The sequence below is a fragment of the Pan paniscus genome, chromosome 5, assembly GCF_029289425.2.
Source record: "Pan paniscus chromosome 5, NHGRI_mPanPan1-v2.0_pri, whole genome shotgun sequence".
Taxonomy (NCBI): Eukaryota; Metazoa; Chordata; class Mammalia; order Primates; family Hominidae; genus Pan; species Pan paniscus.
The window spans coordinates 188,141,494-188,165,269 of NC_073254.2; the positions used below are offsets into that span (position 1 = coordinate 188,141,494).

Here is a 23,776-nt window from a genome sequence, read left to right on the forward strand (position 1 = left end):
GCTTTTCTCACCTCTCAAGGAGTAAACACTGAGTTCTGAGACACAATTAATATTTTCTATAGAACAGCATTGTTGGCCTTTTGTTTTTCCTTTAATGGTTTTGTGGTTAAGTTTGAGGAAAAAAGGAGACAGGATAGAATACTTCATAAGAAAAAGGATTATTTGTTCTCTGATGTTTAACAAAATGTTAGGAATATAAGGCCTTACAATTTTTAAGACAAAGTTCACTGATTCTAGAAGTGAGAAATTAGAACTCAAGTGGTATATTTTGCACTGTATCAGGAGCTATCCCTGCCTGTGGGAGCTCATGGTGTGGCAGGGAAATGAGACAGACACATCAGACACAGCATGGTCAGTGCTGTGGGAGAAGAGGCCCCAGCAGGGGATGGAGCTTCTCAGTCTTGGACGAGAACCTGGGCACAGCTGTATGCACGGAAGGGCCTTCCAGGAGGAGGGAAAGGCACAGAGATGTGTAGTAGTTCAACAGGAACCCTGGGTAGAGGGGAAAGGGGTGGCAAGATCTAAGGCAGTGAAGATAGGCAAGGCCAGACAGAAGGGCTTGACATGACAGCTAAGGAATTTTGATTTTTGTCCACATTAGTAGACGGGAGATGCCAATCTGAGTAGTTAAGCTGGGGAATGTTATCAAATGTGGTTTTCTTTTTAGAGAGATAACGGTTTGTATGGTGAAAGATTGGGAGAAGAAATTAAAGGTATGCTTAAAAATAGTTACAGTCTAGGATCTGCAACAAATACATGCCCTGGATCGCAAATGCTCTGGGAATTCTGAAGATTAGCATTCTTAGAGTGGTTGGAAAAGACAAAATTCAGAGTTGAGATGGAATTTGAGCTGAGCCTTGAAGAATGAGAACAGTAGGCAGCGGAGAGGGGATTGCACTGAGGAGATGGACACTGTGATACAGATGAGGAGGAGCCTGTTTTCTGAGGGCAGAAAATGCTCCTCAGGCCACAGATGTTGGCTATCAGGAGATTTCATCTTGGCCTTTTGTCTGGTGTGCTGGTCCATCCTGCTGTTTTCCTAGGTGGGCCTGATCACCCGCAACGGCCCAGTCTTGGGAGTTTTGGATGCACTCTGTCACCAAAAGCTGGAGTTATCTGGGAGAAGGTGTCTTTCTCCAAATTTCTCTTTAAAAATTGAGTAATTTTATGCCCTAATCCTTCTAGTATCTTTTGTTAGAACATAGGAGAATCTGCTTCCCATATGTCAAGACAACCCAATTTGTAGTGCATACATTGAATCCCATTTTTATGCACAGTATTTCCTGTTCTGTGGGGCTGGCATTACGTCTTCACATTTATAGTATACAGCTGCTACTTGTTTCTACCTCACAACATGGATAAACAATACCTAGAGGAGAGAGTTGAGGAACTGAGAGGCAGGCCAGAGTGTGGAATGAAAAGTTATGATGGGGTTTAAGCGGGGAGGTGGAGAGTGCGAGCCAGCAGCCGGGGCCAGTGCAAAGTCTTAAGGGAGCAGAGAAGTGACTCAGGTCAGCCCTTCCAGCAGCAGGGAGCGGCGGTAGGCCCAGTCTCTGTTTTTATGTGGTCCCTAGATTTTATACCCCAGTATTGAGACTCTTTCTGTGTACTAAGTAAAGCTCTAGCAAAATGTTGGGAGTAAATGTTCCATTTTTCTATGAGACTACTGCTTTTTGAAGTGATACTTCATCTTTGTTGTTGGTTTGCTTTTTAAGGAAAAGGAAATAATTTGTTTTCCCGGTTTACATCTTTAATTTGTATTCATTAACAGGGCAGGAAAAAGATGCTTGATTCAGACCTCATAGTGATCATGTTTATCTGAGTAGACTCCTTTCATATGTGCCATTTCTCAGATTTTAGACTAGCCCTTTGGAAAAAGTATACTCATTTTTCTCTGTGTGTGTGTGTGTGTGTGTGTGTGTGTGTGTGTGTGTGTGTGTCATTTCTCTCTGTCTCTCACAGACACACACACACATACCCCTACCTTTGTGTTCAACACATTTGTAGCAATACATTTTGGACCTTTCTGGTATTGGAGCGGACGTATCTCAGATGTGTGGGACTTGTCCTTGCATTACTGTGCACGGCTCTGTCAGAGCCCAGAAAGCCAGTCCTTAGCTTGTAAAATGCAGGAAGTCACGGATGGTTACATGGTTAAGATTTAATAATTACTCGTGATAGCAATTAGAGAAGTACCTGTTGTTGATTTTTACGTATTATGAATAAACACACTCATTGCTTTGAAGTCCAGGTCACATGTCTGGCTCTGCAGTGGAGATAGTGCTGGGCACACAGGAGGGTGAGGAGGATGAGGATGGGCACTGGCACTGAAGGGCCTCGATGCAGAGAGAAAGTACAGCTTTTTTTTTTTTTTTTTTTTTTTTTAAATTTTAGTCGAGACAGAGACTATGTTACCCAGGCTGGTCTCGAACTCCTGGGCTCAAGCAGTCCACCCACCTCAGCCTCCCAAAGTGCTGGGATTATAGGCATGAGCCACCATGCTTGGCTGCTTTTCCTTCTTTACACAGATAAATGCACTGTTACTCCACGTTAGCCATTGAGCCTTGTAGGGCAGTCTCAGTCTCTTTCTGTACACTGATTTAACAGTTTTTCTTCTGTCTGAAGATAAAATGTTTGTGGATATTTGGTAATTTCTAGTAAATGGCTGAAATATAATAGTTCTTTTTCTTTTTCCAGCGTGTTACACGTTCCCAAGAAGAACTTCGAGAAGATAAAGCTTACCAACTTGAGCGGCATCGAATAGAGGCAGCTATGGACCGAAAGTCTGATAGTGATATGTGGATAAATCAGAGCTCCTCACTGGACTCCAGTACCTCTAGCCAAGAGCATCTGAACCATTCCTCTAAGTCGGTCACCCCTGCTTCTACACTGACCAAAAGTGGCCCTGGCCGTTGGAAAACACCAGCAGCCATACCGGCCACCCCTGTGGCCATCTCCCAGCCAATCCGAACAGACCTGCCTCCGCCACCCCCGCCACCTCCAGTCCACTATGCCGGTGATTTCGATGGAATGTCCATGGATTTGCCTCTCCCACCACCCCCTTCCACCAACCAGATAGGGCTGCCGTCTGCACAGGTGGCTGCTGCCGAACGGAAAAAGAGAGAAGAACATCAGCGTTGGTATGAGAAGGAGAAGGCCCGCCTGGAGGAGGAGCGGGAGAGGAAGCGGAGAGAGCAGGAGAGGAAGTTGGGCCAGATGCGCACTCAGTCCTTAAACCCTGCTCCGTTTTCTCCCCTGACTGCACAGCAGATGAAGCCCGAAAAGCCTTCCACACTCCAGCGGCCACAGGAAACAGTCATTCGGGAGCTGCAGCCTCAGCAGCAGCCCCGCACGATCGAGCGCAGAGACTTGCAGTACATCACAGTCAGCAAAGAGGAGCTTTCCTCGGGGGACAGTCTGTCCCCCGACCCGTGGAAGCGGGACGCCAAGGAGAAGCTGGAGAAGCAGCAGCAGATGCACATCGTGGACATGCTGAGCAAGGAGATCCAGGAGCTCCAGAGCAAACCGGACCGCAGCGCCGAGGAGAGCGACCGGCTGCGCAAGCTCATGCTGGAGTGGCAGTTCCAGAAGAGACTCCAGGAGTCGAAGCAGAAGGACGAAGATGACGAGGAGGAGGAGGAGGACGATGTGGACACCATGCTGATCATGCAGCGCCTGGAGGCTGAACGAAGAGCGAGGGTAAAGGGGGAGTGCTTTGGCTGCGCCCATCTGTGGTCCCTATTTTAGCTTCGCTATGTTTCCTATGGGGATAGCTAGGCCCCTGATCATGATAAGGATTAAAAGGGCCCCTAGGCTTATACTGTTTTATTGTATGTGTTACTCTTGGCTGATGTCGTAGAGAAATGAGTCAGGGCTATAAGGCTAAATTTTTTAAGACATGCTTTGACAAGCATTAAATACAATTCAAATGGAACTTGATTGTTTTCATTAGCAAACTCATAATTATCCTTTTCCTTAACACTTCCAGTTGAGAAAACAAGTATTTGTTAATGACCAGTAATAATCTTGATCCAGGGTAGGCAAAATTTTTATTCCAGGGCCAGATTGATACTTTAGGCTTTGCAGGCCATGGGGGCTCTGGCAACCCCCAGCTCTGCTGTTGTAGCACAAAAGCAGCCACAGGCACAAGTAAACACATGGGTGTGTCTCTGTACCAATAAAACTTTATTTACAGAAACACAGGGCAGGTGACTGTCTGGCCCCTGGTCTTGTCAGCATTTTGTGGTGGTGAACAAAAGACACTGTTCAGATCATTACATTTACAGTCATTACCAAAGATAGAATCTTCACAGTAGTTGTACTGTTGATGAAGCAAGCATTTGTTAAGGTAATAAACAATTATATTCCAATTGTAACATAAAGATATTGAGAACTGATTTTATTCTTATTTCTCCACAGTATGAAAATGATTTTTGTTTTAAATAAACTAACAAAAGTATAAATTCGTTTAACACAATAAATTGTGATGCAGAAATTTTAGATAAAAGCAAGACTTTGTTACTCTATAAAGAGAACTGTTAAGAGGCATTTACTGCTATTAATTTGGGCATTTATTAATATTAATTTATAGAGAATGCTATTGACCATATTGTGTTCATGAGTTTTAGTGATTTTTTTTGTTTTTTAGACACAGTGCAATATTTTGAGAAAAGATGGCCACAGCCATGTTCTTTTTATCTTTTGGATTCTGTTTCTAATTTCAACTGTTTTTTTTATGCTGTTAATGGTAAAGCTCTACCAGGAGCTATTAGGTCAGACATTTTAATCTTTCTACCTCACAATGAAATTTAACCTTAGATAATAATTTGTGAGTCCTTAGATCCTTGGAGCCCAGTAGTGTGATTCTTTTTCGATTTGCTCTGTGAATTTTTCCTGAAAAGTCTCTCTCACACATACTTCTTAATATATACATATCTCAGCCAAAATGTGTGTATATATAAAACTTTGCCCAAAATTCAGCTTGAATCCCCTTAGACACTTAAGTTTCTTAAATGAGGCCAAAGTGTGAATTATTACATGGTTTTACTACTATTTTTATTAGTATTCCTCAAGTCATCAGTAGTAAACTTCCTGATGAGTAGCTGTGTTTACTGTAAGCACTGTTTTATTTGAAAAACCAACCACTACATTAATAGCTATTTTACTTTAAAAGTAGCTTAAAAAATACAGTACTTTAAAAGTACTGTGCATTCCCCTCCCTATCAGAGCTCTCTGAAAGGTGCTGGGCCTGCTGGCGCCAGGTGCATGCTCCTCTGCTCTGGCCAGTGTCGCTCCTGGGTGCACTAAGATGGATCCGTTAGGAACCTAAGGACGTTCACGGCCTTGTGTCACCCACACCCAAAAGATGAAAGGATGTCTTTTCCTTCGCTGCATTTTCAACTCTGAGTATACAACTGTTGTGGACGGCAAACGAGTCAACAGTATCAGCATTTCTTATTGTTATAACTGTATCCTGACAATAATGAAAAATTAGCCTTGTAGTATTTCTGTAAGTATCTTTCTCTGTGAGGACTAAACTTTTATTTAAAGGTCTCTCAGAGTTTTTCCAAATGGGTTAAAACACTGAATATTTCAAAGCCTTTTAGTATGAATTGCGATATTTGGAAAGTTTCTTATGAAAATTTAGTAAAAAATATTTGCTTTTTGCTTAGTAGTTCTGTTACAATTAGTATCTCAGTCTCCAAATAAGAAAGCTAAGGGAAATTTTGCTGTTTTTTGTTTTCTATGTATCCTAATGATGAAACTCATTTAATACCATGTGGGCATTTTTCTGTTTCTGAATACTAGAAGTTAGTCTGTAGTTCTTTACCTTTCTCATCAAGTTGTCGAAACACAGATGACGCATGATAGTGACAAAATATGCCGATGGCAGATTACAGGTCTAAACCTAACTTTTTTTTCCACACTTCATCTTTCTTTTTTTTTTTTCTTTCTCTGTTACCTGCAGCAGACTGCTATGCCAGCAATCTCTGTTCTAGATTTGGTATGTTCTTGTTTCTTTCCCTTTGGTACTTTTTTCCTGTCTTGATTTTCTTTTCTTTCAGTGGTGGCTGTTTTATGTTTTCAGTAGATCCAGTTCTCCTTAGGGGTGTCCTCCATCAGGAGATGGAGCCCCTGACACTTTAGAAGCATGCCTTTGAATGTGCCTAGACTTAGTTACTCTTTGCTTTTCTCCGTTAATTTTAAGTGTTACTGTTTGTTTATGGTTTTGACCTTTTCTCGGTTTCAGTCATAAATTGATTCCGTGTATCCTTACGTAGTCATAAATACATGAGCAAATGAAATAACTTTTGTAATGAGTAATCTATTTCATTTTTTTCACATTAGACATAGATTTTAAATATTCAGTTGTTATAAACTCAGCTGAAAGGGTATTGACATTATTTGCCAGTTAAGATATAACTGTCTGTTGGTAGAGTAAGAGATTTCCAGTGAACATGTATTCTATGTTTTCTTTAATAATATGACATGGATTTTAATTCAGTTTATCAGCCATGCCAATTTATCAGTCTGCTGAAAAATACTTGAGGTTGATGGTCTGTTGTAAATTCAAAGTGTTCATTGTCATATTGGGGAAGTTTGGCTCATCATTTAGGGCCCATTATGCTTGCGTATGGTATCTTTATCACCTGCTAGACAATTATACTCTGATATATTTATATAAACTTGAAGACAAATTCTAGTCAACTTATAAAGACAAAAGCCAATATCAGACGGTACATTTAAAACCTGTGAATCCAGGTTTGACTTTAATGGCCTTTTCACCAAATAATAGTCCCCTTTTCCTTCCCCCCTCAGTTTAGCACGGTGGCAATAACACCTTAGAGAGGAACCTTTCTTACAAACACCTCCCCTGCTTGGTGATTGGAAGGCAAATTTTCTGAGCTTTGCATTTTTTTTTTTTTACATGAAACAAAGATTTAAAAGTTATACATTTTTCTCCCTACTTCTTTGTGTGTTTTGGTGTACATAAGTGTAGCTGGAAGATATTGATCAGAGTCACCTTAGTGTGAGATATTCATTCAGCAAATACTTGCTCAGCATCCATGACACGGTGAGCACTGACCTGAGGCATTGAAGATACCAGCCAGCTCTCAGGCCCAAAGAGAGTTTCTTATACTATGAAGAATTCTGTGACACATGAACAGTAAAATAATGCTTGCAATAAGGTTTTTGTTCCATAGAAATAATTCAGAGAGTTTCTTTCTTTAGAAGATAATTATTTTGAGTATTAATATTGATCTTAACCACATGTTTCTGAGCATTTCTTAGCCCAGTTCCCCAGTACATATTATTAACAGCACCTCATTATTTATAAAATTCTTGGGTGGGCACAGTGGTTCATGCCTGTAATCCCAGCACTTTGGGAGGCCGAGCAGGTGAATCACCTGAGGCCAGGAGTTCAAGACCAGCCTGACCAACATGGTGAAACCTCGTCTCTACTAAAAATACAAAAATTAGCTGGGCACAGTGGCGGGCACCTGTAATGCCAGCTACTCAGGAGGCTGAGGCATGACACTTGCTCGAACCCAGGAGGTGGAGGTTGCAGTGACCAGAGATTGCACCACTGCACCCCAGCCCGGGGAACAGAGCGAGACTTTGGCTCAAAAAAAAAAAAAAAAACTATAGAATTCTTTTTATGTAAGAATTGGCAGGTTACCCTAGGAGACCCTCATCTGTGAAGATATTAGCCCTCTCCTTAATAAGGATAAGGGCAAATATGTGACTATATAGGGAGTGACACTACCCAGTATGGTTCTTAAGATATTTTCTTAGACACATCACAGGATTTTCAGGTAGATAATTAGAGAAATGAGACAGGTCTTTTCCTGTTTGGAAGCAGCTGAGTTTCATAAAGTTGGGAGGCTGCCTGCACTGGTTTCTGCTCTTCCCTCTGGTCTCTTTGTGACCCATCACCCCTGTCAGTCCAGGGCCTACCTTCTCCATCCTCTGTGCTCACTTCCGACCTGAGACGGTAGCACCACTTTGATGCCAGCAATATCCTCATTTGATTTCTAGTCCAAACTTCTCGCACACTAAAGACTCAGATATCCACCTGCCCATGTAACATCTCCACATGGAGTCAAGTAAGACTTTTGGAATGCAGCATGCTCAAAGTGAAATCTTTGTCTGCTTCACTCACCTTGCACTGCTCATCATTCTGCCTTCAGCCTTCCCCATTTCAGCTGATGCTTCGAGTTGCTCAGGCAGGAAACCTCACAGTCATGCATGACCCCCTTTTTTCTCTGTTCAGAAACTCTACTGGCTTGACCTCCTCACAACCTGACCAATCTCTGTGCCCCCGTGACCAGAGCCTCTCTCCTTTTGCTGCCGGGGTCACTGCGAGAGACTGGCAGGATCCCTCGGTACTATCCCCCAGTCCCTTCACAGGACAGCCTTGACATAGCATACAGCAGTCTCACGAGAATGTCCTCACAGCCCTCCTAAGTCTCTCCTTTCACTTAGACAGGCGGTCTAAGTTTGCTGGGGTCTCATCTCCTCTTCACACCTTTGCCCACTGGCCCTCCAGCCTGCCTGCCTGCCTTCTAGTGACCCTCCACATGTTGGGCTGTCGGGAGGGTCCCTGCCTGTCTCCATGGCTGACCCTCTTGGCACATGCAGGTGTCTCTCAGATGCCACCTTTCTGGGGGGGCCCACCTGCCCCCACTGCTTCATATTGGGGGGGGGCCCACCTGCCCATGCTGCTTTGTATCAGGGGCCCACTGGCCTCACTGTGTCCTGTGTGTTTCTCTGTGGACATGCTATACATATTACTCATCATTAGGCATGTTTGTCTCTTCTGGGTAGCGCCACCTCCATGGGAACAGTGACCTTTGTCCAAGTTTCTAGAAGAGTTCTGGAGTGTGGTAGGCAGTCGAGTGAGTGGGATCGGATTCCAGGCCAAGGTCCCAAGCTCTCGAAGGTGTGTGACCTTCCTGACTGTTAGCGTCTCAAGAGTAAAGCTGTTACTAGGTTTCCTATTTTAATGACTGAGATGGTGTGTAAGTCATGTTCAAACCAAAGTCTGACTTGCTGGAGGGATCTCCTTCAGCACTAGATTATGATGAAGCCCATTGTGTCGTTAGGGCTTTTCCTTTCTATCCCATGGGCAAATCCAGGACAGCTGGAATTCGTCAGGATGTCTGCTTTCTCCCGGCAGAGTACTCTGTCCTAGCCTTGGAACCTGTCTCTAACTTGAGTAGCCGGTTAGTTAGGACCATGGAGGTGGCCGTGACTGTGGCTGCAGCTTTGCCTGGCTGCAGCCTCGAGAAGTAGCTAGTCCTTCCACCTGATGACAAGGTGTGTGACTCGTGCCTTCATTGCTCCAGGTTGCCACATAACTGCATATATTCCTCTCATTTCCTCATGACAAAGCTATTCTGTGGCAGAGCACAAGGGCCTAAGCCAGCATGGAAGAGATTGACCCAGTATCACACAGAGCATGTGAGAGCCAGGGTCCCCAAACCCACCATGGGAGAGACTTGGCCAGTACATGTTGAACATTCCTAATCTGAAAATTCAGAATCCAAAATCCAAAACTCTTTGAGCACCGACATTATGCCACAAGTAGAAAATTCCACACCTGACCTCAGTGAGAGGTTGTAGTCAAAGCTTCGTTTTATGTCCAAAATTATTTCAAATATGTTATAAAATTACCTTTAGGCTATATATATAGTGTATATGAAACAGAAATCAATTCATATTTAGACTTGGGTCCTGTTTCCAGGAAATCTCATTACATATATGCAAATAGTCCAAAAATAAAAAATCCAAAATTTGAAACACTTCTGGTTCCAAGCATTTTGGATAAGGGATACTCTGCTTTGTATCACATGGATCAGGTGAGAGTGAAGGTTTTAACGAGAGTTTTCTGAATTCATATTACGTGCCCTTTCTAGGACACAAAAATGCCTCTTTTTGTAACACTGTAGTGGCAGGAACCATTTTCTCGAAATTTACTTGGTTTGACAAATCTCTCAGTGGCTAAGCTCAGGTTTGTCTTGTTAACACGTTTTAATGGATCATCTGCTGACTCAGAAAACATGAGAACTCACAGGAGAAATTCCTCCCCCTTGGGGTAATAATACCAGTGAAAAGATGTTTTCAAAGAGTTCCGTGGTTCTGCTGCTTTCCTTACATGAAAGCCCAAGCTAGGTCTTCCCTCCTCTTCCACTTTCTTGTTTTTGTTTGCTTGTTTTTGCGTGGAACTGTAGAAATTGGACATGCCCCTCTTGAGCATCCCAGGTATAGAAGGGGTTGAATTAAAAGCCTTATAAAAATTTCAAGCAGGAATTAGTAGGAAGCCTAATTTCAGAATTGTTTCTTCAGAGAAATCTATGTGTGGGAAGTCAGACTGTATTTTGTCTATTCAAATTGGAGTGCCTCTAGAATGAAAATGGGCCCTGCCCAGAATATCAGAGCCACAGTGTAGTCACAGTGCATCTTCAGGAAGTCTCAGTTTTACTCAAGGAATTAGGAGAAGAAATATGTTTGTATTAAAACCAACATGTATATATTACAGAATGGAATACAAAGTTTGTATGATTGCGTAAAACAGTTGCCCTAAAAGAACTTCAAGTTTCTGTTGTAGGCCACTTTGAGCCACACTGTCTTACTTGTGGATTACGCTGTTAAGTCTCTGCCACAAGGGCGTTTCACCAGCTAAGCTCTAGATCTTACAACTTCTAATAAAATGGTCATTTTACTTAAATCTGAAAAAAGTGTGTGGGCTGTGCTACAGGAAGGGAGCTAGCACTTACTGAGGACCAGGTGCTACAGTGGATGGTTTTTCCTGTGTCATTTAATACATTCTACCACTGTGAGAGAGGACTTCAGTTTCCTAATGAGGAAATCGGTCCCTAAGACATAGAGTAGACTTTTGCTTGGTCTAAAAACCAGGTGTTATGTCACTTACCAGAGGTACTCCGATTCAATCATTAATTTGTAATAAATGATCAGGCGTTTTCTTCATGTTTTTGTCCTTAAAATTTTTTTAGGGTGGACATTTTTAAAGGGAGGGAGCATACGCAGAAAAAGTCTGTAGAGAAAAAGGCTTTTTAAGGGCTTTAACAGAGTCGTGTTTTCAGTAATTTGTCAAAAAGTAAAGGGTATTATGACCCCATTTTATGTTCAGATACCAGTTTCATTTTCATGATACAAAATTATAAACACACAGATCTCAACATATACACACACACATATATATATGTATATAAAACCTGAAAATACCTGTTTTGGGGAATGTGGACTACCCATATAGCAGAACCTTGGTTCAAGCTTGCTACATACTGGCTTTCAAATCCCAGTGTAGTTCTCGATTTAGAATAACTTTCAGTCTGCATGGTCTTGATTCATCGGGTAATAGTTATTTTTTAATCTATTCTGCACTCTCCTCAAAGATCACTTCCTGCAAGGCTATTTTGGTAGCATGTAACTTTTCATTCTTTTAATCAAAGTGCTAATCTAATAGGCAGTTTGCCACTGGATTGCTGGGTGATTAAATTTGTAATTTAAGTTAAAATATCCTTTAACTGTTACTGAATGTGAGTAACCCATACAATTCAGTGTACTGTTTTAAGCTATTATTTTGAGTAAATTAAGAGATTCTCGTTTTTCTCATTAATGCTTTGTGAATGGTGGGAGTAAAGCAACATAGCTTTGAAGAACAAAACAATTTATATTTTGGAGATGGAAATACGTGAGTTAGCCAGAGTGGAAAGAAACTGCCTTGATGACACTGGTGCTGGTTGATTTGCCTTCCTTTACGAATAGTAACTGATGAGCTGAACACAAGGGGAGGCTCCTTGCTGACCGCATTCCAGATTTAGAAGAATAGAGGTTTTTAAGAAGAAAATGCCTGTTTACAGATTTATAAAAAATTATGAAAATGATAATTGTTCTGATTTCTTAAAATATACTTCTGTTTAAAAGAAGTAATTGGCTCTATCATTGTGTAACACTTTCTTGCTCAGCACTTATTTTTAATTGAGGCTAGAAAATATTAACATAAATTAGTTTGTGCTTTGTGGGATAAGGAAAAGGCCCATGTTGCATTAATGCAATTTTACATTCTACCCTAATTACTTTTCTGTAGAATATTTAATATTCTCACTTGCTTTATTTTGCTATTTTTGTTTGGCGCTGTTTCTCCTAGTTCTCCTAGTTTTTCCTGACCCCTGAAATCCTTGCTGAACGTTTCCATCCTTTGCTCTGGCCCCTGGTGCAGGAAGCCTGTGGGGAGCTGTGGCTGGTTCTGTCAACTCAAGGGCAAGGCATCACCGACGGCTTCCTTGTGGGTTCTTAGTGGCATCTACTCCTGCTATAAGCCCCCTAAAAGCCAGTCATCCTAACATCCCTCTTGGGGTATGGATAGGTTGTCCTAAAGAGACAGTTCAATTATTTGTCTCTTTGAGAAGACAATTTTAATTTTTTTCTAAGATGTTTTATTATTGTTTATTGACATGAAAAAGCCTAGTAACACAGGTTAATTTATTCTTTCTCACCAGATAGAGTGTTTTCTTCACAGAAATCAAGGGAGAGTGAAGTTGATTTTTATTAAAAAAAAAAATACATACAAAATTAATTCAAATTCCAGCACTTAACATTGTTATATTTCTGCTACAAACAATTTATAGACAAACTGGTAATTCTGTAGAAATTGAAACACGTAGGAATTTTATGTAAGGGATTCCTGCAGTGGTTAGAGATTGAACTAGATGGCTTTAAGTTTCATTTTAATCCTATAAATATTGATTACTTCTTCATGACGTATGATAATACAGCTGTGGGTGTTCCTGTAGCACAGGTCTATACCAGATAAGAAGTAAATGGAGAACACAGTTTTCAAAGTTACCATTATCTTAGACTAGAATAACAGAAGCTGCGTGTATCCAGGACCAAAAGGGAGAGTCTTTCTGTTCTGCACTGGTTGTTAATCTAGGGTTCCTCTTTGGAAAAGGTATTTTCAACCTATAGTGCATAGAGATGTGAGCAGAAGGATAAAGGAGCTAAAAATTGAAAAGAAGGGACTTAGGTATTTGAAGGACATCCTTAAGTATTTGAATGATATGAAGGAAAGGTATCTTTCTGTGTTGTTTCAAAAAGGCAGAACTGGAATGACCAAAAAGAGAAACAATGAGGTAATGAATTGTTAACATAAGAACTTCTTGACTAGTGTTACCTGAAAACAGAATGGATTGTATTGACTGAGAGGTCAACATTAGGTCCAGACAGAAGAGAGCTGAGATAGGGCTCCTTCCCATCTCAGGTTCAGAGTCCATGGTGCAGAGTGTAGGGTAGTCCTGAGTCGGGAGGGAATTCTTGAAGTCCAGGGTGGGATCTGGAGGGAGCTGATGGTAAAGGGCGGAGGAGAGAGAGTGGCAGGTCTTGGTCCCCAGGAAAGATGGACGACTGCCCGGCCCACTGGAGTCACATATGCTGCTTCTGTCCCACCTATGCAGAGGCGAGTGGGGGCCTCCCTCTTCTACAAGATATTCATAGTGGAAATTAAAAAGGGAGAGGAAAAGAGGTGTTTCAGTGTGTTCTGCAGGTCCATCAAGTGGGGCCTGTTTGAGCCTGTTAATTTACATGAACGGGTTAACTAAATTTGTTCCAGTAAAAGAATTGTGCTTGTTGAATGTGTGAATGTAGATGATAAATTCCATCTTATAGCCATGATTAATGGAGGAATAACTCTGGGATTTGTGGCAACCGTTTTTAGATAATTTATTTTAAAATTGTAGAGCTAAAAAATTGTAAAAAGTTTTATTTTCCAGCAGTGATTTTAACCTGGTATTTTATATTTAACTTTCTGTGTGTGTGTATGTGTATATGTGTGTCTACTTGTCTTAATGTGTGCATTTTATGTCTTGTGCTGGTGGAGTTTGTGGAGGGAGATTAATGTCAGCCTGTTGTTAGTTGCAGGACGAGGAGCGGAGGCGGCAGCAGCAGTTAGAAGAGATGCGCAAGCGGGAAGCGGAAGACCGAGCGAGGCAAGAGGAAGAGCGCCGGCGGCAGGAGGAGGAGCGAACAAAACGAGACGCTGAAGAAAAGGTTATGGTCCTTTAAGGGCAGCTAGAATTTTACCAAGTTAGCCTGAACGTAATCGATTGGCTGGGGCAGAGCGGGCTGGAAGTTCTGTGTTTCTTAAGAAGCACGAGGCAGAGCAGGGCCTGGCTCCCCCAGCTTTGTGATTGGACCAGCAACTTTACCCCATCTGGCCCACCTACCTCTCTTCTGGACTGTCTCCAGACCCCCTTACCTGCCAAGTTTTGTCTCCTTCAAACTTCTGAACTCTTGGGCGTGTGTAGCAGTGAGCCTCTTTGCAAAGGGTTCGTTTCCTCGGGCACTCATCTTTACTGAACATGGCCCAGCTTGTCATTGTGAAGGTGACATTTGTTCAGTGATTGCTTAAATGGCATGTGGACCGTGGGAAGCAGTAGGAGCGTAGTAAGACAGTTGGCTGCCATTCAACATTTCAAATAGATGGTTTACTCAAATCACTCACTTCTGGTTGATGGTAAAGAGAGCAGATGGCTTAGAAAACATGATACAGGAAAATTTAGTATGTAATCCAGTAAATATCCTAAGTTATTTATTTTCATGTGTGTGTGTGTTTTTAAATCAAGTAACCCTTTTAATTGAATTTTAAAATGACAGCGAATTTTGACATTCTGAGAAATGGGGATTTTGAGATGTTTCTCTCCATATCTCCCTTTGTCCTGTGTGTGTGGCCGATGCCCTCTGGATGAAGAGGCTGTAGCCATTGAGCTCCCTGTGGGGGCCTGTTTCATCCCGAGGGGACTGCGTGTTGCTCTGTGTGGTTTGAGAGAAGCTGCTCTTCTCTGTTACTTCCCTTCTATGAAGGTAGAAGCTTTCAGTGTTACAACTTCTGATGGCGGAAAATTTAGTTTTTATTAATAATTCCTTCTTTGATAGTCTAGTGAACTATATTAATAGAACAGTGTACTGTTCACAGAAAAGAACTTGTAGGGAGTTTTTTGTAGTGATATGCTCTATTAGGATACAGAACAATCTAAGAGTAAGCTTGATAGACATGATGTGACTTCACTTAAATGGAGTAGAGTGAATAATGTAAGGACACTCACCTCTGTTGAAATTGGTGATTTCTGCCTTTTGTAGACCTTTGCCCTCTAAGTTTATCATCATATTAGCTGTTGAATCTGAACAGCATTTGAAGTCCCCTCAAAGAGTTCGGCTTTCAGGATTAGGTTTCCCTGTGAGTCTTTCACTTGTGTAATGGTAAGTCAACGTTGATGATCTTTCTAAGGAAATCAGATTTCCAAAATGCTGAGCAGCTTGATGTCTAAGTGGTGGTGGTGGTTGCTGTTGCTTTGCTGTTCCATGAAAGCGCTCCCTGGCTGCTTGGAGGGCTGTGCTTTTCCAGGTCAGTGCCAGCTTGGCTGTCCCAGGCCGTGCACAGTGCCCATTGCTATAGCTGGGCCCAGTCCTGGCCACGCCGGAGCCTCGGCGGGGGCAGCTGGGTTGTCATGGCAGCACAGTGCACATGCAGAGAGGACCAGGCCATGTTTTTCCTATGCTGAGAAACTCTTGGGTTATTTAATTTTTCCAATGTGTTTTCATAACTCATGATTATGTGAAATACACTTGTGTTAGTAACTGCTTCTATAATTAAGTGGTCACTGTAAAAAGGCGAATAACCTATTTTTATATCAGAATGTCCAAAACTCATGGGTTTGCTTTGTTATAGAAAAATGTGCCATTCATTTGTTGGGTAGAATAAAGTCGTCTTGTAATTGTATCTGCTCTTGGTATAACTAAAAGAGGATATTTTGATTTCTTCCTAAAATGTTACCAAGCAACTGTTCTTCATGTTAATACTAAGATTCTTGATAGTTCCATTTAAAAGCCACAAGAAGTCATTCTGGTTTATTCCTCACTCCAAGGGAACACTTACTTTTTGTAGACAAGAAGATGAGAGTCTTTCCTTCAGGATTTCTAAACATAGAGCAAGAAGATTCAATGAAAAATTGGGCTCAGGGCAGTAATTGGGGCTGGCATTTATTCTTAAGAGTTTTCTCCCTCAAAAGGTGAAGGAGTGACATTGCGTATTCACTCTGTGTGTGTGTGTGTGTGTGTGTGTGTGTGTGTGTGTGTGTGTGTGTAGCTCTAGAGGGAGTAGGGAGAAAATACAGGATGAAATTGAAAACAGGGACTAACAACTTTTCACTGAATGCCAGCAAGGTCTCTAAAATTAGTTTTCTTTGGTTGAACAAATTTACAATTCATTGTACTTCATTTCACAGCATTAAACATTTACTCGAGGCAGTTTATTCTGTTTGCTCTTTCATCCCCCTTCTTATTTACTTTTTTCTTGTGCTCTAAAACTTTTGTCAATCTTTAACAAAACTGTGCTGTTACCTTTTTTAATGTTAAAAGAATTTTAACACTGTCAACTGTAGTTTGTGCAGATGTATGTCAGAAAAAAATGTACAGTATGTGTCAAAATATATTTGAATATCTTGTTGCTGTTGCTGTTAATTCCTGGCTCTCTAATTTTCTGTCTGTTAGGGAGTTTCTTAAGATTTGAAATACAAGTTAAGAACTATGGAAAGCATGTTTGTTAGATTGTTACTTTGGGAGAATGAGTGTTTTTTTTTTTTTTTTTTCATTTCTGGTTTCCTGTTAATCTCCTTCCTGATAACTGAAGTAAACAGGGTGGTTCACTCATGTCCTCCTTGTCCAGGAAGGACTGCTCTTCTGCATTCATGGGGGCTCAGTGAAAAAGAGTGCAAGTTTGCCTTTTGGAAAGTGCTGGCCATAGAAAGCCAGTGACAGCCTATTTTTAGTTTTGCATTATCTTTAAACACAGCAGTAACAGGTAAGTTAATATCCTGCCAAAATCAGAAGAGGAGAGAGAGAAGGAAGTAACAGGAGCGTGGAGGAAGGAAAGAAGGAAAGCAGAGGAGAATTCAGTCCACTGGGATAATGGAAAGGCATAAGTGACTGGGAAGCAGGAGGCTGAGAATCCATTCCGTGCTTCTGAGCAGTTTTCTGTCAAATAATCCAGAATAGTATTAATGTACTTGTAAGTCTAGAGAGAAGACTCTGGATTGACCTGCTGCTTCTGTGACATTGTAATTGTAACTATTAAACTTTGACGTCAGTGTGATGATGAGGATTGTTCCCTTTGAAGGCCCAGTGGGTCGGCTGTTCCCTTCTCACCTCTGACCTTTGCACTCTTGTCTATTCCCGCCCGCAGAGGCGACAGGAAGAAGGGTATTACAGCCGCCTGGAAGCCGAGAGGCGCAGACAGCACGACGAGGCGGCGCGCAGGTTGCTGGAACCCGAGGCGCCCGGTCTGTGCCGCCCTCCGCTTCCCCGGGACTACGAGCCCCCGTCCCCGTCCCCCGCGCCCGGCGCCCCTCCTCCCCCGCCTCAGCGAAACGCCTCCTACCTCAAAACACAGGTCCTCTCCCCCGACTCGCTGTTCACTGCCAAGTTTGTTGCATACAATGAGGAGGAGGAGGAGGAGGACTGCAGCCTAGCAGGTCAGGATAAGTACTCCAGCACAAGAAAGTCTCATGGGGACCTTCTTCCTGCCCCTCTTAAACCACGGCCACCCCCCTGCCAGCCACGCCCGGCCTCCGATGGCATCTTTCTCTCCAACTCATTCCAGCCACCCTCAGCCAAAGCCAACAGTACTGCTCACAAAAAAGGCCAGCCCCCGCCCCCTCCAAAAAAATCCAGCTCCTACCATCCCAGCCACTGCAAAGGTAGAGGTAAAAGAGTGACAAATCAGCTCTCTTTGTCTTAATGATTGGAACCTCAGCATCTCTCTGCACACTTGCCCTGTAGTATGGTCCATGGCGATCATACTTGCCTTGGAATTTGGATGTCATGTGATCACTGGTCTTGGCATGGTGATCCTCCTCTGCCTCTGATTGTGATGTTCTGTGCTAATACTCTTTGGTAGATATCTTAGTACTCCGATTTCTTTTACACTTTAAAAAGTTCCATTTCTTTGATCATCTGACAATCAGTCCTTCTCTGTTGTTCCCAAATCACTTGAAGTACTGTTGGTCTTGGCTTTCGTTTTCTCTCTCTACAAATGATCTTCTATTTGTTTGAACAAGTGCTTTTCACACACTGTAGTGTCTCTAGAGACAAAGGTTATAATTCTATTATAAGTTTCCATTATTTAATGTTGGCAGAACTTTCTGTTCTGGATTAAGTAGCCTGTGGAATAAATCATGCGCTCTCATGGTGGTTTGGTTGGTGTGGCCGGAGCATCCGCTAAGCTGGTTCACTGTTGGCTTCATGACCTCCGTGCAGGCTGCCTCACGCCAGGGTCCAGAGACCCCAGTTACAGGGAAATTCCTCTCATCCCCTTTTCCTCTAACTGGCTTCACTCCTTCCTGTTACTTGCACTCTTAGCACCTAGTAACACCAGCAGCCAGACCTTAGCAGGCGTGCAGCTGCCGTTAGGGAAACCCCTACGCTGACTGTAGAGCAGGACAGTTCTGCAGGGGACAGGGCCTAGAGGCTGTCACAGGCGTGGGTTCAGTAGTCATTGTTTTCAAGACAGCATGTTTAAAATATAGCTGAATTCATAAGGATTCAGATTTCACACTAATCTTACCTTAAATGAAACTGGAATTCTGGTACTAAATATCTTCAAATACAGGAGTATTACTTTTAGTGAGTGTATGAGAGTCTTCTAAATCCTGCATCATTCTGCATAAGCAATGCATGGGACTCGACAATTCTGAAATTGTCGAATATTCTAAGACTCAGTGTAACTGTCACCCTTACAAATAACAGATTAATTTTGCCAGAATTCTGTCTTTCCCTGCCCCCCTGGATCAGAGCTTTGGTCTACTTTGAAGGTTTAATATATAATAATATTTAGGTTGAGTCACTTTGGAAGCCAGGATTAAATCATTTTATGAAATATCTGTTGTAAATATCTAGAGTTTGGTACCTTTTAGAGAAATGTACGGAATAATAGTGAATTTTGAAGCAGGATGCCATCAGTCTCCTTGTATTGAATTTTATAAGCTGAACCTAAGATTTTTTTTATGTGTCATGACAGAAATGTGAGGTTTGGTAGCCAAGTATTATAGTGAGGTGTCACTACTCACCATCTTGGCTCTCAGTCCTACCACTAACCCTTATTTTACTGCACACATGAAGTACCTCACAGGACCAGGTCATAGCCGACATCTGATTGCTCCACCTCTTTGAAGACTTCTTCGTAATGTACAGAGCCGTCTGCACCGTGTGCAGAGCGCATTCCGACCTTGTGTCCTCCTCATTTCACTAGCATGGTCTCATTCCTTGCTCAGCTCTGTTTGTGTCGCTAGCGCTCTGGTAAAGCATGCTTCTGCAGATGGACTGGGCTTCTTCCACTGGACAGTGAGAGGAGCAGCATTAGGATGTGAATGAGTAATGCCAGATTTGAACATAGCACTATATGAAAGATTCATTACTAAAGCTTTTTGAAAATGATCTGTGATTTGGAGTATTCATAGAGAGTCAGCTGAAGGTATTTGATACTCTTAAGTCTAAAAGTTCCGAAAATTCAGAAGAATTAGTTTTACCAGTGGAAAAAGCCAGTATCATTCTTAAAACAAAGCTCAAAAGATATAATACAATGTTTTTAAAACTAAGCAAGATAAAAAATTTGGAACTAAAATTGAAAAAAATGTCTCCATGCGGTAATTTATCTAAAGGCCCGCTATAAATTGTCATAAGGTGGAGATGTGTTTCTGTTGAATCTTTTGAGTCTTTGCTGAGGATGGCGCCCTCTGCAGGGTGGTGGGAAACCTGAGTGAAGGTGCAGTGCAGAGAGGCGCCTTCAAAAGGCAGCTGTGTCCCGTCTGCAGCACATCAGATGAGTTCTGCACAGCAGGTCCTTTTGTAGAAGAGGAGAAACAAAAATGTATTTTTGTGCAAGTTGTTTGAAAAAGAATTTTAATGTGAAAATATTGTACTACTTTTGTGGCCTGTTTAATCCAATATTCATTGCTGTCAGTATTTGCTAAATAGTTTGAGCATTTATTACTGCAGCCTGAATTACACTGTCAGATTTTTCCAGTGTGAATTTTTCTAATGCTACAATTAATAGAAATACATTAACACTGATTTACTGCATTATGATTTTAACAATATAACATTGATTGTTACTTGGATACACTTAGTGACATTATTACTTGGATACATTGAAAACTTTGTATCTGCATCACATCTTTTGATCCTCAACAATCCACCGAAGCCAGTAGGAACAGGGCAAATGTTGCCGATGGGTTGATGTTACACTCACCCAGAGTTGCTCTGCCAGTCAGAGGCAGAGCTGGGCCAGTGGGCAGTATTCCTCCCTCATAGTGAAGGGCGTCAGGTCAATATTTTAGCACCTCTTGAGAGTAGTAATTGGATTACTCAGGCCACCAACAGGGATGAATTTCAAATTGATGAAACTTTGATACAATATGAAGGGTCTTTTACCTTCCTACTTACTCAGTAAAGGTATTTTTGTATTCTCTGAGCACTGCATCTTTATCATGAGTAAAGCTTAGAAATAATCAGGTACTTTAACTTGTACTGTTTCTTTCATGGAAAAGGACCAAACTCTTACCCAGGATCTACTGGAGCAGCTGTTGGAGCCCATGACGCCTGTCGGGATGCAAAAGAGAAGCGCTCTAAAAGGTATGGACGGTTGCACTAGATGAGGAACTTCATCTGTACCTGATGAGCCCTTTCACTCTTCACGGCACCTTGAGATTATGTAAACAGACTTCATGGCTTCACTCTGTGACCTCACCTGGATTGTAATTAGGAATGCTATTGCCCCAAGTGTTCTTAAAACATGGAATTTGAACTCACCAGAAAGATCATCAGTACCATTCTATAACTTATTATTAAATTTGGCATATTTATAGATGCCTCTCAGGTACATGTAAGATGCCTTAAAATGCTGTATTTTAAAACTGTACCCCTCGGGTTACACTTGTTTAACTGGTAAGAGTCGCCTGCTTGCTAAAATCTAACTTACAAGTTTTTCGAGAGTTGACTATGACCGGGAAAAGTTAATGTTTTAGCCAAGAGAACATGTTGCCCTTTTTTTCTAGATGGGTTTAAATACAGCCCCTGTGATTTCGATTATAAGAAAGGTTATAGCACAATTTAACAAAGAATGAGTGAAAATTTTAATCGCCCATTTTGCAAACGTGTGTAATTGTTGACAGGTTGTTTCTAGTTTGTCCAGTAATCTTTGATATTGCCCTCTTCTGCAGCCAAGATGCAGATTCACCTGGAAGTTCTGGGGCCCCTGAAAACTTGACATTCAAGGAACGCCAGCGTCTTTTTTCACAAGGTCAAGATGTATCCAATAAAGTGAAAGCTTCTCGTAAATTAACAGAACTGGAGAATGAACTGAACACAAAGTGAAAGAAAATGAGGAGAACACTTTGTATTTACCCCAAAATCTTTTCAGTTGTGGGTTTGTAGGTGCGAGTTTGAAGAGGAAAGAGGAAGGGGGTTATATTTCTAAGTGATTTACAATTTCTGTTTCTAAAATTGTTGGGATTTAGAAATGTTTCAATTCCAAGAAATTTTATTTTACTTTACCATGAGATTGCCATTTATGTAATTTAAACACTGTCTAGTTTCTTAATTATCTAACTCACATGAGGGTAAGTTTTTTGTTGGTTTCTTTTCTGGAGTCCTGAGTTCAAAGGGGACAGAACTAAGGGCAGGAGAAGAGAATGGATGTGTCTTCTCTCCCATCTTCCCCTCATCATCGACCGAGGAGCACAAAGAAGTTCTGTTTCTGTTTTTTTCAGAAACTTTATTTTAGCTGTCAAGCAGAGAATAGCTTGAACTATTCAGACTATTGTTGGCACTGTTTAGTAGTGACCACACACTCTTCTACCCGGGAAGGAACATATGACAACATGCTCCTCCCATGTCCCCTGATGGTGTCTGTTCCCACAATATCCTTCTAGTCTGCATCGTGAAGTGGCTTAAGCCAAAGCTTCCTGTGCGATGACGCACGTCCGAGACTGTTCCATCTCATTCCTCGCAAATTTGAGCTCTTCTGATCAATTCTAAATATTTGATTAATTTTAATTCTGAAAGAAAATTTTGAGGATTTAAGCTTAGGGGATTTTATTTTTATAAATACCAGATTATTGTTAGACTTAATAAATCACTGGTAAATTTAAAGATGACAGTTACCTTGGAAAGTTCACTAATACTTCAGCTGCTCCAAGGCGTCTGTAAAAGAAGATATCTTTATTGGAGCAATGTTCGTGTGACTGGGAATGACAGAAGAATGGGAGATGAGTAGGGACCCCTCAAGCACAGCTGTCACTCAGAAATTTTAAATTTGAAAAAGAAATCGATTTTCATCTGTATGCCGTCAAGGAAGGAATTCAATTACAGGGCATCTGTAACTTAAATATTGTAAGAATAACTGATATGGAAGTTCAAGCTATTTTTATACTATAATAGAGTTATTTAATTTTAATTTGTTGAATTATTAGTTACCACTGTCATTTCTTCAGCTATGGATATGTGGCTGATGTTGGGGAGACGGACCTCAGTGTGTTTTATATTGTCTGGTGTTAAGATGATAAATTACTTTGTGATTACAAGCAAATTTTCTATTTGACAAAGCCCTTGGTGGAGTCCAAATGATTTTTCTGTACCATATTGTTCTCTTACACATACGTATGTTAGGAAAATAGGCACACTTTCAAAGAGAATGTTCTCTTACACATACATATGTTAGGAAAATAGGCACACTTTCAAAGAGAGGTATAGGGGCTTTTTACTGCCTTCGAAATCACTTTTAATAAAAGTTGTATGATAAATCATTAAAAATGCAAGTGTAAATATTTTTTTACCTCTATCAGGGTTTTTATTTGAAAGTGTGCTCTTACCATTTCCTTGTTTGAGTAAGAGAGTGAAATGGTTCTGAGTGTTTAGGAAGGATTTGCTTGCTTGCAGCAGAAGTTCTAGGAAAAGCAGGCACCTCCCAAATATCTTGAGGACACTGGCAGCCTTATGGTGACTAAATCCACACTTTCTTTAAAGAGATGCAGATGAATTACTTTTCTGTTAATATATAGAAAAATACACAGGAGAACATGCAGATACATGTAAATATCTACATACAGGGATATTTGTATGTGTGGTGGTGAAACCCATACACAAGTGGATTTGGCCATCTTTGGGCAGTGAGGTCAAATGTGAATATGTGTAAAAGTGCTTTTCAGAACTGTGCATTACTATGAGAAAACATCAAAACTGCTGTAGTTTTCCATTTCTACTGTATTTCAGTTGCAACCTATTTTTAATAAACTTTGTATGTATTTAAGTGTATTTGCTATTGTTTTGAAAGTGCTGACAAAGTTTATATTTGTAACATCAGCCTTCTTCACCCATCTCTTTCCATCTGTCTCTTCTTCATTAAACACTTACTGAGTATGATTTCTGTGTCAGGCAGTGGTTTTCATTTGTGGGGACGTGTCGTGTGCCTCGTCACACAGCTCACGGGTGGTGTCTGAGTCTCATAAGCCGTTCTGCTGCCCGGGCTTTCCTGATGCTTCCTTGATCCCAGCAAGCTCAGGTGGGCATTCAAGCCATTTCTCAGTGACACTGTCTCTTGGTGGCCCCTTTGAAATTCCTAAAATATCCGTAGTAATAAGTAAATGGTGTACATAAGGCATCCTGGTGAGAAGCGCCCTAGTGCAAGAACCCACTCGGGACG

The 23,776-nt window shown here is 41.4% G+C and overlaps 1 protein-coding gene across 29 annotated transcripts in view; it reads left to right on the top strand.

Moving 5' to 3' along the window:
* AFDN (afadin, adherens junction formation factor) overlaps window positions 1-23,496 on the top strand; it is a 145,800-nt gene extending 122,304 nt beyond the window's left edge. For 11 of the 29 annotated variants that reach the window (XM_034963258.4, XM_055114335.2, XM_055114337.2 and 8 more), the window contains 6 exons: window positions 2,698-3,699; window positions 5,969-6,004; window positions 13,939-14,073; window positions 17,264-17,552; window positions 20,625-20,709; window positions 21,297-23,496. In XM_034963258.4, the coding sequence (XP_034819149.2) occupies window positions 2,698-3,699; window positions 5,969-6,004; window positions 13,939-14,073; window positions 17,264-17,552; window positions 20,625-20,709; window positions 21,297-21,450 (1,701 nt within the window). In that variant the 3' untranslated portion in view covers window positions 21,451-23,496. Of the gene's footprint in view, window positions 1-2,697; window positions 3,700-5,968; window positions 6,005-13,938; window positions 14,074-17,263; window positions 20,710-21,296 lie in introns of those variants that run through there. The other 18 variants (XM_055114343.2, XM_034963263.3, XM_055114344.2 and 15 more) reach the window with 9 other exon arrangements.
* The last annotated feature ends 280 nt before the right edge of the window (window positions 23,497-23,776 follow it).